Source organism: Agrilus planipennis, unplaced genomic scaffold, assembly GCF_000699045.2.
Source record: "Agrilus planipennis isolate EAB-ADULT unplaced genomic scaffold, Apla_2.0 scaffold255, whole genome shotgun sequence".
Taxonomy (NCBI): Eukaryota; Metazoa; Arthropoda; class Insecta; order Coleoptera; family Buprestidae; genus Agrilus; species Agrilus planipennis.
The window spans coordinates 319,558-336,850 of record NW_020439062.1 but is presented as its reverse complement, the minus strand read 5'-3'; the positions used below and the strand labels follow the sequence as shown (position 1 = coordinate 336,850).

The 17,293-nt window shown below is 35.7% G+C and overlaps 1 protein-coding gene across 2 annotated transcripts in view; it reads right to left on the bottom strand.

The window, feature by feature from the left end:
• Window positions 1-17,293, bottom strand: part of LOC108741614 — a 31,794-nt gene that overhangs the window by 7,681 nt on the left and 6,820 nt on the right. For both annotated transcript variants that reach the window (XM_018476467.1, XM_018476468.1), the window contains exon 2: window positions 11,067-11,365. In XM_018476467.1, the coding sequence (XP_018331969.1) occupies window positions 11,067-11,306 (240 nt within the window). In that variant the 5' untranslated portion in view covers window positions 11,307-11,365. The remainder of the gene's footprint in view (window positions 1-11,066; window positions 11,366-17,293) is intronic.

Genomic DNA, 17,293 nt, shown 5'->3' with positions numbered 1-17,293 from the left:
GTTGTACTGTCTTTAATGATGTTGATGGCGTCTTCGATGTATAGATTAAAAAGTAGCGGTGACAGTGTGCATCCCTGCCTGACTCCCTTCCTAATATTTACTTCTCTACGTTGCATCCCCAGCTCTATAACTGCCTGTTGCTCTTTATACAAACTAAGTATCACTTTTCTATCTTTGTAATTCATCCCTACATTTTTAAGTATATTTAACATCTTGTCCCATTTAACATTGTCAAAAGCTTTCTCGAAATCTACAAATCCTATGTATGCACTCTTTCCTTTTTCTATCGTTTTCTCTATTTTCCCCTAATAGTTCTTCCGCCCTTTTTTCCATCCTCCTCTGTACAATTCTAGTTGAGATTTGTGACGCATGGAAAGTTAAGCTAATTGTTCGAAATTTCTCGCACCTATCCGCGCCCCTCTCCTTAGGTAATGTTACTACTACGTTCCGTTTATAATCCTCTGGGACTATCCCCGTTTCGTAAATCTGACTAACTAACTTAAACATACGATCTCTAACCTCTTGTCCTGCATGTTTTATTTCCCCCTGTATCCTATCTACACCTGACGCCTTATTATTCTTTAAATTTTTCAATGCTACATCGAACTCTTCTCTCATTATGCCTCGTTTCTTATATTATTACTCCTGTATCCTACCTCTCTAAAATTCCTTTTAATTATATTATACGTCTCATCGGTTTTACCTGCTTCAAACTTTTCTTCTACTTCTTTACACATCCTATTAATCCATTGTTCCTTAGCTGCCCTACACTTCCTAATTATTTCCCAATTTCTAGCTTCATATCTTTTTTGCCCTTCTTCGTCTGTCCTGTTTTTGTATTTCCGCCTTTCGTCTATTAATCCTACAATCTCATTTGTTATCCAGGGTTTCCTACTTTCGTTTTGTTTAAGACCTAGTGCCTCTGTAGCTGCTGACTTTAGACACGTTTTAATGCAGTTCCATTCTGTCTCTATGTCCCCGTCATTCGTTTCTCCAGCCGCCATTAGTATTTCGTCTGTCATTCTACCTAGCCTATCACGCGCTTCGTTACATTTTAGCTTTTCTAAGTCGAGACGTCTCCTACCTGCCCTCTTTTTCAGAATTTTGAATTTAAGATTGGTCTTCATAACTACTAAATTATGATCGCTATCTATATCTGCTCCTGGATAACTCCTACAGTCCTTCACTTGATTTTTAAATCTTTGCCTAACAAGTATGTAATCTAACTGATATCTCCCTAAATCACCTGGCATCTTCCACGTATAGCGCCTCCTAACGTGATGGTTGAATAAAGTATTCGCGACGGTTAAGTTATGTTTATCGCAAAATTCTATCAGCCTATCTCCCCTATCATTTCTATTGCCTAATCCAAAAGAACCTGCTATTGCACCCACTTTACCTTCACCTATTACTGCGTTGAAATCTCCTAAAACTATTAGGTTGTCCTGTCCTTTCACTAAACTTAACACGTCTTCTATATCTGCATAAACTGCTTCTACGTCTTCATCACTGTAAGATGATGTAGGCATGTAGACCTGCACTAATACCGTTCTTACCGGCTTTGAGTTTAATTTAACCATAACTATCCTATCGCTTTTTTGTAAATAACTTTCTACACTCTGCCCTACTTTCCTACGCATTACAATTCCTACACCTGAATTACCTTCTACAGATCCTGTATGTATTACTCTAAAGTCCCCACTCCAGAAGTCTCCAGCTTCGGGCCAACGGACTTCACTTATACCTACTATATCTAATTCTAATCTATCCATCTCTATTTTTAAATTTTCTAATTTCCCTACCTGCCTCATTGACCTAACATTCCACGCTCCGACTCGTGAAACATTGCACCTATCCCTATTGCACTTATTGATGACATCCCCCGAGGTAGTCCCCGCCCGGACATCCGAATGGGGGACTAGTTTACGTCCGGAGTGCTTTACCCCAGAGGACGCCATCATTTAATTTCAGTAGTTGAACGTTTTACTTGGGATCATAATGTGGTGGTTTCCCGTTGCCTTCCACATCGCAGTATTGTGCATCAGAGTGCCATACCGATCCTCGTGATCTCTGCCACCCTGAGTACTGAAAGAGCTGCTGCCCTCTTTCAGGGACTTGTCTTAGTCTGGTTTCTCTTTAAGAACCGCTCCATTATGGTTGAACCTATGGTCCGGCTCCCTAAATCATCGAAACTCGCAAGCCGATCCACCCACTCTAGTTTGTACCAGAGTTTCGTTTTAGGCTTGAGCGGCTACTATCGTAAATTTATAAAAAATTATTCCAAAATTGTCATTCCCTTTAGGAGGTGTTTAAAGAAAAATACTTCAATTAATATTAAAGATCCCTCGTATGAAGAAGCTATCAACAAAATTAAAGAATTGATCATAAACGCCCTAATTTTAGCTTTCAAAAATTACAGTACTACAGAAAAAGATTTATTAGCTGTAGTAGAATCTTGTAAGCATTTTAGGCCCTACATTTATGGTAGAAAATTCACCGATTTTACGGACCACATGCCCTTAGTATGGTTGCAAAACCAAACAGCAGATAGCACGCTGGAAGGTTTCTGAATATAATTTTGAAACTAAACACGTAAAAGGAAAAGAAAATCATGTAGCAGACGCGCTTTCGCGAATGGAAATAAACTCCCTTTAAGAAGACGACTAGTTTGACATAGACTTACTATTCGCTAACCCTTGTTCAGACCAAGCACTAGACTTCTTATCCCCCGAAGAATCCGACGAACTTCTGGCACAACTATCCGAATTAGTTGAACGCAATAATGACAACAACGATTTAGTCACCCTACACTCCAATCAAGAAGACTCTGTACCTACAATCAAATTAACCGAAGACAAACCTCTTCAGGTTTTCCCTTTACAATTCTCGTTTAAACTAGGAAAACGAAAATTTAAGACAAAAACACTATCAAATGGTAGATTCAGAATTAACGTTACGTTAGAAGACGAACAAACCTTAGTTTGGCTTAAACATCAATTAACGAACATACCCTTTAGAGTACCTATTCAAGTAGGAATACATTTTGACAACAAAATGAACGACACTTTTCAACACTCTGTATTTAAGACATTATACATGGAGTACTATTTGGACAAAACAATAAAGTTACCTTCACAAAAACTCTTCTTGACTTAACACCATACAACAGAGAAAAGGCCCTTGAACTAATATCGAACTATCATGATACTACTCATAATGATATCGAAGGAACGTATTCCCATTTTAGAATAAAATTTTATTATCCCAATTTAAAGAAATTAATCAGATTTTACATTAATAAATGTGACGTGTGTTTAAGATCCAAATATGAGCGAAATCCTTACAAACAACCCTACAAAGGACCCATGGTAACCTTTTAAAATAATAATGCTGGGTTTATTTACGATTGAGAACGCCACATTTTTAACATGCTTTGACCATTTCGGTAAATACGCACAAGCCTATCACATAACAGACAAAAATGGAATTATCATCGTTAATAAATTAAGAAATTTCTTTAACCATCATAACCTTCCAGGCAAAATTTTAATTGACGTAGGGACAGAATTGGACAACCCCCATCTCAATGTTTTCTGTAAACTCTACCACATTGACTTACACTTCGTGACCACCGGCAATCCAACTACTATTAGCCCGCTCCTAAGACTTCACGGCACATTAAAAGAGAAATTAACAGTTTTGAAACAAACCAACCCTGATGAGACAAATTTAATGATATAATCTTCTTGTATAACAATTCAATTCCTTCTACTACCAAATTTACATAAATATATAAGTAATATAAATTTATAAATATGTAACAGACTTGGAACTCCCAGAGTCCAACAACCCCGGTAACTACATAAATAACAGAATTAAAGAACTATCAGTATTGTATGAAAAAGTAAAAAATCGAAATTTAGAAAGAAACCAGAAAGCACGACAAAATTGATCAACAGAGCGACCCTATTCCTGTGATAGAAATTTATACTAAAACCTTTGACAAATCTAAAATGGCCCCTAAATTTCAAAGAACGACCACAATCAACCAAAATACAAACGACCAAAATCGACAGAATTGAAGGAATATTGGCAGGACAAACAAAAACTAGAAAAAAATATCGCAATATTAGGCGAGTAAAAAAAGACAAAGGACAACAAAGACATTCCTGATCACCCTTCTCCTCAACCTCGCACAAGCCGAGACTAGACCGCATTACTTTTATTCCGAAAATTTCGGCAATACCCTCGTATTTTCCTATTATTATTACTTTACTTACTCTCTTAACTTTATACTGTCATGAAAAATGCCATTTGCTTATCACATCTCTAATATTTAATTAACAGTGTTCAAGAAAATTCTGATGAGTCATTCATGCGTTTAATGCTGCTACGGGTACTCTTCAAAAAGAACTTAATTGAACTGCAAGTTGAACTATTTACAACCTTCGAAGAGATCAATCACATTTGCCCGCGAAAATATTCCAAATTCTGAAATCATTTTTATCTACAGATAAAGAAAAACTATTCAATTGATTGAAATTCAATAAATAACCCGTTGTTTTGTTAGATGATACTATGTCATGTATAATTAATCTTCCTATTGCAGAACCCATCTAATTTAAATTAAACAGAATTATTCCTTAATACGAGGGTGGATTGATAAGTTTCCGGCCTGACCAAGAAAAACAAGGTTTTTAAAAATTTTTTTTTTTTATTTCTCAACATAATCTCCTCCAAGGCTGATACATTTCTCATAGCGGTGTTCCAGTCTATTAATGCCATCTCTATAGACTGATTCGTCAAGCTCCTCAAAATAACCATTTACAGCTTCGATTACTTCTTCATTGTCCGCAAATCTCTTACCGCCAAGCCATTTTTTGAGATTAGGGAACAGAAAATAGTCACTCGGGGCTAGGTCTGGAGAGTAAGGAGGGTGCGGCATCAATTCAAACTTTAGATCGTTGATTTTAGCCGTCGCAACGATTGACGTGTGCGCTGGTGCGTTATCGTGATGAAACAAGATTTTTTTCTTCGCCAGATGAGGTCGTTTAATTTTCACCTCGTGGCTCAAACGTTGCAATAAGTCTGCGTAGTATTGACCAGTGATAGTATTACCCTTTGCAAGGTAATCAATGTATATAATACCTCTTGCATCCCAAAAAACAGTAGCCATAACCTTGTTCGCCGAAAAAATTGTTTTTGCCTTCTTTGGAGTTGGTTCCCCTGGTCCAATCCACTGTTTAGACTGTTCTTTGGTTTCAGGAGTGTAGTGGTGGACCCACGTTTCGTCAACGGTTACGAATCGACGCAAAAATTCGCTTGGATTACGCTTATACAATGACAAATTTGCGGTAGAAATGTTTTTTCGAATCAATTTTTGGTCGACTGTTAGCAAACGCGGCACCCATCTTGCACAGAGCTTTTCCATATGCAAATGTTGGTGCAAAATATGTTGCACACGTTCATATGACATCTTACAGGTCTCAGCTATCTCACGCACTTTCAATCTGCGGTCTCCCAGCACTATTTGATGAATTTTTTCGATCATATCTGGAGTTGTGACCTCAACGGGGCGTCCTGAGCGAGGCCCATCAGAGGTGCTCACACGACCCTTTTTAAACTCGGAAACCCACTGCTTAACGGTTGAATATGACGGGGAGGATGTCCCCAGTGTTGAGTCCATCTCTTTTTTAATTTCCTTCGGCGTTAACCCCTTCAAATAAAAGTATTTGATGACAGCACGATTTTCCTGCTTTTCCATTTTTACGAAAACCACAGAGGCGTCTTGTTCAGCGTGCTGTCAAACCTACACTAGCAAGGAGATCGGGCTGAAACTATAGCTACAAGCTATCCAAGGATGGTACTATAGAATGTCACCTCAAGGTAGGCCTAGTGGCGTCATCTCTTGGTTAGGCCGGAAACTTATCAATCCACCCTCGTATAACCTTAATATGCAACATTCACCCTATGGTATAGCGATTGTACTGTCGTGACTAATTTCCAATACTTTTCTGCTAACCAAATTGAGACAATGTCACAGATTTGTTCAAGTCTCCTACCATTTACTGTACATCATTACGAAGAAATGAAGACTACAAAACGAACCTTATTGATAACCACTATCAACGAATGAATAACAACAACGACGACAAATAAAAATAACTACAACGATTACTCCTACCTAATTAATCATGAGAGACTCCAAAATAAATAGTTCCGAAACTCAACAATTACCCTCAAAACCACCGAGAAATGACGACAGTGATGCAGAAGATCCAGTCCATCTACAGCAGTTTACCTTCGCATCTCATGTCACCATCACAACCCTTTAGCTCAAAATATTATTCGAGACAATCAACCCCAAGAAGACATAAATGAAGACATCTTCAGCACCCCTTTGTCCCGTAATCGTTTGAAGACGAGGACGTTTTTTATCCTAAGGGAGGAGGATTTACATCTGACAGTAACCATTTGTTAAAAACAGTGGCCGCAGAATAACAAGTAAACAGTGTAAATCAGCAAAAGTACACAAAGAGTAAGTTAAAATTACTAACTAAATCGCTAGGACGGAGTACGCAATGTCCTGCTGATTCACCACCACAACTTACTCGATTAATAAAAATCCCCGATTGAGACTCACTCAACTACAACTAATAACCCAAACAAAATGGATCCACCAGACATAAGTCAAGAAGTACTAATCACGAATATTGCCAGACTTGAAGACACCCTTTCAAAATAAGAAAAGGTGCTAGAATTCATGCAGGAAGAAAATTCGAACCTCATAAAACTTCTGGAAAATCAACAAAAAACGATTCATCCAAAAACCCCAAAAGACCATTACACCACCAACATCACTAACAACAACATCTGACCAACATATAGAACTCTCCAACGACCATCAACCTCTTCCTCCATCTACGCACAAACGCAAGAAATACAACTAAAACCCGCTCTTAACACAATTGAAAACAGGCATCATAGAAAACAACAACAGATACGAAATCCTGTCACAAGAACCACAATAATCCATCGATCCGCCAACCCAATCAGGAAATGACGAAAATATACCCAAAAAAACCCTCCAGTGGTCCTCAGGGAACCCCATAAATGGAACTACATATCTTCAATACTTATCCAGAAAAATATCTAATACTCAAAGGCGAAGGCCAGCACGGACGGAATCATCCATCTGGTGAAACAAACTTCAGGGCGATGACCAAAATATTCGACGACAACCAAATATAATACCAAACCTATAAACTCAGAAACGAGAGACAACTGAAAATCGTCATGAGAGGAATCTCAACATCCATCAGAATCGAAGAAATTGCTAAAGACCTTCATTAACAAGGCTGCCCGGAAATTAATGCAGCCAGAATGTCAAATCAAAAGGGACAAGAAATATCATTAGTAAAAATAGAAATAGACAAAATCTATAAGTCCATCTACAATCTTAAGCACTGCTGCAATCTTGACGTTACCATCGAAAAAGTCATTACAGAAAGCAGACCACAGAACAATGCCATCGCTGTCAAAAATTCGGCCACTCTCAAGCGCGCTGTAAAGCTGAATACAAATGCTTAAAATGCGCAGGCAACCATTCCACCCACCTGTGCACCGAACCAGAGACAACATCAGCAAAATGAGCCAACTGCAACGGAGACTATCCTGCCAACTTCAAGGGCTGTCTTGAAAATCCAAAAAATAAAACAGAAGAATCAACAAAAATCACATCACTAAAGGGGACCACAACAAACAAGATCTATCCAAAATCATTGGTGATATGTTCATCCAATACTGCCAACTGAACCCAATTCCAGAACAAACTACAAAATTCATCAACACTACGAAACTATTACTACAACAATCCATCCCATAAAGTACACCCAAAAGAGAATACCAAGCAACTTTAAAATCGCACACTGGAACGCGCACTCGCTTCCAGGCAAAATAAACCAATTGAAGTACTTCGTTACTTCACACAACATAGATATTATGGGCATCGGGGAAACGTTCCTCAAATCTGCAGAATACCCACGCATCCTAAACTACAAAATGTACAGAAAACGACCGCACACAAAGCGAAGGGGGAGACACGGCACTATACATGAAGAACATTACAGAGCACTTTCTCCCACTCTTCCACCCACACCAAAGGAAAACACTATAGAAGCTACAGGCATCCAGCTCGAAATTAAAAACATTGGAACAACTCAAATATATATATTGTCCACCAATGAATCCTAATCAACCACCACTGCACGTGGACGAAATAAACAACCTACTAAGCAGCAAAACTACCAAAATCATAATAGGTGATCTGAACAACAAAAATCATGAATGGCACTCCAGACCAGATAACACAAGAGGAAAATATCTAAAGCAATATAAAGACCAAAAACAAATATTAATCATTACACCAACAGACCCTACCCATCCACATCCCCACCAATACCTCGGACATATCGGAGATATCCTCCATCGACGACAGCGCTCTAACCCCAGACCACAACCCAATCATCCTTCGCGTCGGTTCCTACCTGGAAAAGGACATACTGCAAATACAAACTACTAACTGGGAAAACAATAAATCGATCCTCTAAGAAAAACTATAAAACTTTCAACCTACCATCTCAAACATCGACGGCCTAGACCGAATAACAAGCAAACTGGAACAAATTATCCAGGATACCATACAGAGATGCACACCCATCAGGATAAAAGAAATCAAAGGCACATACATTCCCAACTCCATCATCGATCTGATAAAAGGAAAATGCAAAGCGGAGAAGAAGTACCACCAAACATACAATCCTCAAAACAAATAAACAGACTTACAAATGAAATAAAATCGAGACTACAAGACTTTCACAACTCCACTTGGGATGAAAAACTCAACGAAGCAGAAAAATCACACACCTCACTATTCTCTCTCTCCAGAAGATTAAAGAAGACAAACAGTGACATAGATCCATTGAAAGCCGAAGACAACTCAGTAGCAATAACCAACCAAGAAAGCCTGAACTATTAGCAAAACACGTCGAGGCACAATTCAAACCTTATCCAGTAGACCATATCCTCCAGAATATTAACTACGAAACCCACGTCAACCATCTGGTTCAACAAATAATAACTGAACCAACTCCGGACCCTCAAATAACAGCCAGTCCCGAAGAAATAACGGAATATAAATAACGCAAGAGCAATAGGAAAGCACCAGGACCAGACGACATAACAATAAAAACCTAAAAGAACTCCGATCTAAAGGAATTGACATAATTATGATTCCTAAACCCGGAAAACCTCCAGACGTCCCAGGAAGCTACCATCCCATCAGCCTTCTTAAAACAATAAACAAAGTAGCAGAAGCAATCATTCCTGATCACCAATTTGGATTCAAGAACAATCACTCCACCACCCAGCAACTAACAAGAGTCACTACATATATAACGACCGGCCTCAACAAGAGAAAAACAACCACTGCAACCTTGCTCGACATTGAGAAAGCCTTCGATAAAGTTTGGATCGAAGGACTCATCCTCAAACTAAACATCCTAAACATCTCCAAAAGATTAATAAAAACTCTTTACTCTTACCTCACTGATTGGCAATTCTTCATAAAAATTGGTGACATCAGATCTCATAGAACCAACTCTATATCTGCTATATACCACCGACATTCCTACCAAAGATAACATTTTTATCGCACAATACGTCGATGACACTCTCATCGCGGCACAGACCCAAATCCGCATGCTCACCGTCAAATGGTTAAACAGCTACCTCACTGAGTTTGAAAAATAGCTTAATGCCTGACGCATCGAAATCAATGAAACTAAAACTGAAGCCATTTGTTTCAACAGAAAACAGAGGATCCCAGACAACGACGTCTTCAAAGGTACCAACAGCCACCTCAGAAATGAAATAAAATATCTTGGCATCACCCTGGATAGAACTTTGAACTACAACAAATATATCCACAAAATAAAAGGACACGCAGCCTTCAAGCTCCTCTATTCACTACTGTGCAAAAACAGCAAACTAAGCAACAATGTCAAGCTTATGGTAGAATCTACAAAGTGTACATACGTCCAATAATAACCTACGGTTCCATCATCTGGAAACACGCAAAATCCACCAAAACGCTCTACAGCCTGCAAAACGAAATAATAAGAATAGCTCTAGGTGCCCCATGGTACGTTAGAAACTCTCAACTACAACGAGAAATGAAACTCCCTCCATTTGAGGACTTTCTCAAATAACTCATAACCGACATGACAAAAAACTTGGACTTTCTCCAAAACTCCGAGATCGCCTCACTTAATATAACAACTAAAAGACAAAGGAAATCTACGTTAAGATGCCAATACAATGAAAGTTTCTCACAAGCCACAATATATACGATGAATATGCAAAGAAGCCAGTCTCCCGTATCTATGCAACAGAAGGAACGAACTAGTTAATTTAACACTCTAACGGTCTACTCTACAGGTCAAACTTATGTTACTTTGTTCATTTGCCATCATTATGCGTAATTATTAAAATAAATAAGGTGTAATAAAGGTTTCTGAAAATCGAACCAAATAAATGTGTCAAAACAGTGTTTAAAAACTCCACTCGAACATCGTACGTTTTAACTCGCAGGGTGAATTAGGACGTAACGTAATTATGCTCACCGTACAGCCGTTTTTATGCCACGGTCTTTCAGAAGTCACAATATCTCTTTATATATGGTGTAGTCGGAATTGGCACAAATGTGGAAGCAACATTCTTTATAATGCAAAAATGCATAATTGACTATTATGAAGCAACATAATGATTAAAAGCCGAAATATTTGTCATATTTGCCACGCGAATAGAACTGCGATCCAACTTAAACAAAAAATTGGTCTCTTGCACGTAGCATTTTTCATTTGTGAATCCCTTTGTAACTGGTTCGTTAGACTTATTGTTAGTTACTCAGCGTAGAGGCATTCCTATGCAAAGATTTAAGCTTATTTTCTTGTTATTGCAATATTTTGATCATCTTTTTAGTTATGACGTCATGACATTTAACTCACCTCTACTAGCGCGGTGGTATTGTAATCTTCTTCTGAACTGAACGTTGTGTTCGAGTCGGTATTTGTCATTGATGTCGCGTCAAGCGTGGCATCTAAATACGATAAATTTAAGTTGCTGTAAATCGTTGTATTGATTGCACTGACGGTAGTTGTCTGAGAAGATACTGAGTGATCATTCTGAAGCTGATAACAATGATAAAATGATTCTTCTAGTAAAAGGAATATGATAGCTTTAAACATTGTTTCTTCACTTCAAATCGGTACTGTGAGGTTAATGGAAGTTACAGCAACTCAAGGACCTACAATAAAAAGAAAAATTAGAATAAGAACATTAAAAATAAAATTGACAAGTTTCACTTAAGTAAGTTATTCAAAGCTACACGACAATAAACGCCTTATAACGACTATGGTAGCTACACGATAATAAACGCTTTATAACGACTATAGTATTAGAAAATACTTTCAAAACGCAGCACTGGGGACGTTTTATAAGCGTCGTTTCCATCAAAAGCTACATTTTCAATACTTTCCTTAATTGATTTAAAAGAATAAAATTAAGTGCCCTTAACCTAGGATACGATATAATCCATAATAAAAGCATAACGATCTCTACCGTGTCAAATTAAACTAAATAAATTAAAGTTCAAATTGTACAAACCAAGCAGTAAGTGTTTATATATTAGGTACGTTATAAAAAGGATAAAATTGCGAGGATAAGATAACCGAGAGATAGGTTGTAGGTAAAGTAATAAGTAAATACAGTGAAAATGCATTAAGAAGCTAATGCGCCTTAATGAAAGATAAATCGTTTCAGAAGAGGATGTAGTGTACTTTACACTAAGGGATGGGTAACTTTCTATTAATTTATTGAATCGTGACTGTTAAAAATAATACTAGCGATGCTATATTCGTACACACTTTATTTCACCAAAAAAAAAAATAAGTGTTAATTATTATAACTCTAGGGCACAGTTAATTTCATTGGAAAATACAAAAATTTATTTTATATAATTGATAAAGATATTTGATACTTTGTGAAGCTCCATTATCACTTACTTTTTTATTATTTCTGTAATTTTTGAATACTTCAATTTAACGTTACAAATAAAACACTTTTTATTGTTTTTGGTCTTTATTAGGACATTTTCAAGAATCAAATAGTCGAACAAGCAACAAATAGTGTTTTATTTCTAACATTGAAGTGAAGCATTAAAAAGGTACAGAATTAATAAAAAATTAACTGATAATGAAGCTTCACAAAGTATCAAAGATCTTTATCAATTATATAAAATTAATTTTTATATTTTGCAATGCCCTACAGTTATACTTACAGGAATAAAAAATTAAGTTAAATTTATTTTAGTTTACAGAGATCCAATCCATTATCTGAAAACTACAGAAATACACTTATTTGTGAATATAATTGATAGGCATATATTCGGGTTCGACCAAATCGGACATGACGTCTGGTGGCGGACGACAGGAGAGATCTTAGATTGCATTAAATGAAATCCAATGCTTACTTAACTAAAAACATTGCAATTATTTGTTAATTTTTACTTTATTCGGAATGGGAAGTGTTCGATTCTCACCCAGAAAGAAGTCCAAAGCAAGATTAAGTTAAAGTATGGTAAAAAATTGAATAAGTCGTTCAAGTGTAAATTTAAGTGTAAGATTTTATGAATTTCCTGAGAAAGACAAACGTTCTATTTTTTGTGACATTCTTTCTGGAGAATCGGGACATGTTGATCAATTAGAAGTTTGAAAAAAAGTATGGAACGTTAAACATACTTAACATACTAGACAAAATAAGAGTGCCGCAACAATCTGTTTAAATATTTGCCGTAGGCCAGCCTTACAAATACAGAATTTATTTTGTCTGTGTTTTCTGCATTCATTTCGTGAGATTTAGCTTTTATATATCACTTGTTTGCATATACAATGTGTTGATTTTTATTTATTTTATTCGACATTACTTGCTTGACTAGTATTAGTATCACTTGTTATTACGTATTGTCCACATCTTATCATATGTTTCGCTTTTAAAATCATCTTAATCTCAACAAAATTACGATTAGAAGGCATTGTCTTCGCTCCATCACATATTTGTTTAATATTAATCGTTTTAATTAAGTTTTATCACAAATAACCTATTTTAATATGTACATGATGCAATCTTGTAGTAGCAACGTTTATGTCAGGGAACCTGAACAACAGGTAATTTAAGATTTTCGAGTGATTTATAAGACAGCAATTACGTTTGACTCTTATTCCTAAAAAGTAATCGCAATCAATACTTGCCTATTACAGCTTTGACATTTGTTAGATTTGCTGCTAATATCGTTCTAACGGGCACTTCATGCCTGGAAATGTACCCTACAAACCTGTATTGCCTATTTCTTATCAAGTTCCATAACGTACTCTTTTCTACTCTTTTTAATACTTCCTCACATACATATTATATAAGATTAATTTATTAAACGTAAAAGTCAAGATATTCGACTAATTTTATATGAAAATGTAAAGCAAGCAACTATGACTTACTTGAACCAATAAAGAAGCTACCACCTAACGCTAATGTGAACTTCAAAAAAAAGTATTTTAGTAAATCCTTCTTTCTTATTTTTAAGAAAGTGCTTTTCCGCGCGTTAATAAAGTGAACGTCAAGTAAACAAGCGGAGAACGTCTCTTGAAATATTTCTCTAGGTAAAAGAAAACGTTTTCATTTCATTCCACTGTTTTTTCCATAGTCTGCAATTTCTCTAAACATTAAGCACACCTTTTTACATTTCGCTTCATAATTTCATTTTTCGTTCAAATTACTACAATATAAATTACTGACTATTTCACAGTTAATTTCCGACCAAAAAATAATTATTAGTAACAATAGTGCTGTTTCTTTTTATTTCATGTGATCTATACCATCTACATCAGACCTGCCATAAGTATCATAAAACAAAAGCAAAAGTGCAATGGCTCTTATTATAAACATGACAATATATACAAAATAATACTACACAAAATATAAACATTAAAAAAGTGCTTATATATGTAGGAATGCTTCTTTTTTTAGTTTAATATTATCTAAACAAAGTAGAAAGATAGATAGCTTTATTAAAAACATTATGTTTTATATATACAAGGTGCAATTACATTTACATTTACTTATTTTCTCTTTTCTACTTTCTCGTTTTTCTGCTATTTTCCTCCTTATTCATATTTTTCTCATCTTATTTAGACCATCCTTTCTTTCCATTTTTATTAATTTTCTTCTCCTGCTATTTTTCTCTTCCACAAGATTTCTCTCATCCTTTTCATGTTGTTCACTCCTTCCAGTTGAGCTTTCCAGTCTTTTGCAGAACTTCCCGTTTCCCCACATCGCTCAAAAATATGTTCAAGCGTCTCTGGCTCCTTTTTACATAATCTGCATAATTTCTTTTCTTCTTCCTCCCAATACCTTGACGCTCTATTTTCGCTTCCCAATCTGAATCTTGCAGTTAATTGTAGGTGGTTTTTTCTCTTTACTCCTTCATCTTTCAAATAATGAGGTTTTTCTTCTCCTTCTTTCCATAATATCTTGTACTCTTGAGCGAATTTCATGTTTCTCATTTTCTCTCTCCTTCTTTGTTTGTCAATATCTTTAGTTAAGTTTTCTAGTTCCTTCCATACATTTCTCTCATTTTCCAGCTTCCATATATAATGTTTGATTGACCATCCNGGGATATAAAGCAGAGGATAGCGCAGGGTCGTGTCGCCTTTAATAAAAAGAAGTCACTTCTATGCTCGCGAACGGTTAATTTAAAAATTAGAAAAAGGTTGTTAAAGGTGTATGTTTGGAGCACGGCATTGTACGGGTGCGAAACATGGACAGTGGGAGCGGCGGAAAAGAAAAGGTTAGAAGCGTTCGAAATGTGGTGTTATAGGCGGATGATCAAAATATCGTGGGTAGAGAAGGTAAGAAGAATATTAGAGGCAGAAACAGGAGTTAGGAGGGGTAGAGGTAGACCTACATTAGATTACTGTTCGCGAATAGTAAAGGATGTACCGTTGGAAACCTCTCGAAAAACGAAGAACGAATATGACGTTAAGTAAAGGTTCCTTTGAATTTTCTAGAAGTTACCACCGGTCATAAGTTTTCTCAGCAAACCATATATCATTAGAAAGCTCACAAAGAAAGAATAATAAATCCGAAGAGTGGATGACCTTAATAGGTTGTATATCATTGTAAAAGTGAAGAAGGAAGAGCGACTTTGCTAGATTCGAGGCACATCATAGAACTCTCAAGAAGAAATTAAAATATTTCATGCTTTGCATGTTACAACCAGGGGGTACCAAAGTAAAAATGGAGGAGCAAATAATGATTGTAAAATTAGATATAAAGATGAAGTAAGAAGAAACAAAAATGGGACAAGAAGAATTAAAAATAGCTCAAGGTGATATCCAGCAAGAAATGAAAGCAGATATAAAGAACATACATACAAGAAGTAATACATTTAAAAATAAAGAAAGAGGAGAAAAGATATAGAACAATAAGATGGACAAAAATAGAAATATGAAGATTGGAAAAACTTTGACGATTGTTGTAGAAACAAAATAGCTCAACGCCGAAACACGACGCTGTAGTTGTCCGAAGCACTTTTCGGTAACAAGGTTACCTTCTTCAGGGACTGAAGTGAAATTAAACATAATTTGATATGTTTCACGAAATTTATTATGAGTCGACATTTCTTTAGGGAATAGCTCATTATCAATAGTAAAATTGTACTCTAATCGCCTATGCCGAAATATAATCTTTCCCTTTCCTCTTTGTATTCATTTTTTATTATTTGTAATTCATCTTTTAATTCATGATTTTCTTTCCTTAATTCTTTTAGATCAGTTCTTATTTCCCTTATCAGCTTGCATGACTCATCGTATTGTTCCATTTCCGTTTCAGACCCTTTTTCCTGCTCACACTGCATGGTAACTTGCGTTTCTGAATTAAATGTCGTTGCAGGTTTTTTGCTGGTTTGGCAGATTTCCACTTTTGTTGTGTCTTCTCTTTTTCTTTTAAAAAAGTCTGTTATACAGCCTACACTTTTTACTCTTGGTTGGAAGGTGCCTCTAATAGTTCCGTATTGATTTTTATTATCGATTTCCTTTGACATAACCTCTTGCTTGATTTAGTAAATGCAATTTCTCTCCTACCTTATCTTCTACTTCTCTGGGATGTTCTCACCTTAGGGTGTTCTTTGCTATATACCTCTTTATCTGCTGCACTCTTATAGCAAAAATTCTACTGTATTCTTATTAAAAACTTTTTTTTTCATCTCAGCACCTTTAACACGTCAATCCAACAATTACCGATTCTAAATAAAGTAATATCTTATTCTATATAATTATCTAATTCTTCAAGATTTGGTTGAATTTCATGAGCAGTAGTTATTTTGATATTACTTGCACCTGCTCGCCTGTTATCACTATCATTCGGGAGTTTATATAGCAGTTTGCACAAACGTGTGCTAAAAAATGGACACAAGATAATGCAGAAATGTAAAATCTTAATTAAACATTTATATTTATTTCACTAAGGAATCACACTGAATTTTAGTTAGCTCCCGTAGTAAATTTTAAATTTTTATCAATAATTTCGTCATCAATGGGCAAAAGCGACCTTGTGTTTAACATGTCTGATCTACATACATACATACTAGATAGAAATTAAAAAATACATGGAACAATTCAACATCAAAATGTATTTATTTTATTCGTTACAGAATTTATATCGAACGAGTAAGCTGCAATCACCCATACTCGGGCATTACAAAATTCTGTCAAATTCGTTGTATGTATGTTTACTTACCAGATAACTTTATAAAGTTTTGTATTTAACTATTTAATGGTTCAGCTCTTTTGTACTCTGAATTCATACATATGTTAATGCTTGTTACATTGTTACTCGACTTTATTTAATTACTCTTTTAATTGTTTCAATTTATTCCAAAATTGTCCTCGTTATTACATTTTAAAATACTGATTATTCTCTCGCTTAATAGAAAGTCCGAACTACCTATGTTCAGTTTATTAGTTTAAATGGGTTACCTGTGAATTAATGAATATATTATTAAACGAATTTCCTAAAAGTAACTTTTAATTTATGTTTTATTAGATTAATAATTCCTTCTCATTTCGAATTTTATTACGCGCTTAAATATTTAATTTTGACTGAAAGTCAGAATAATATTATA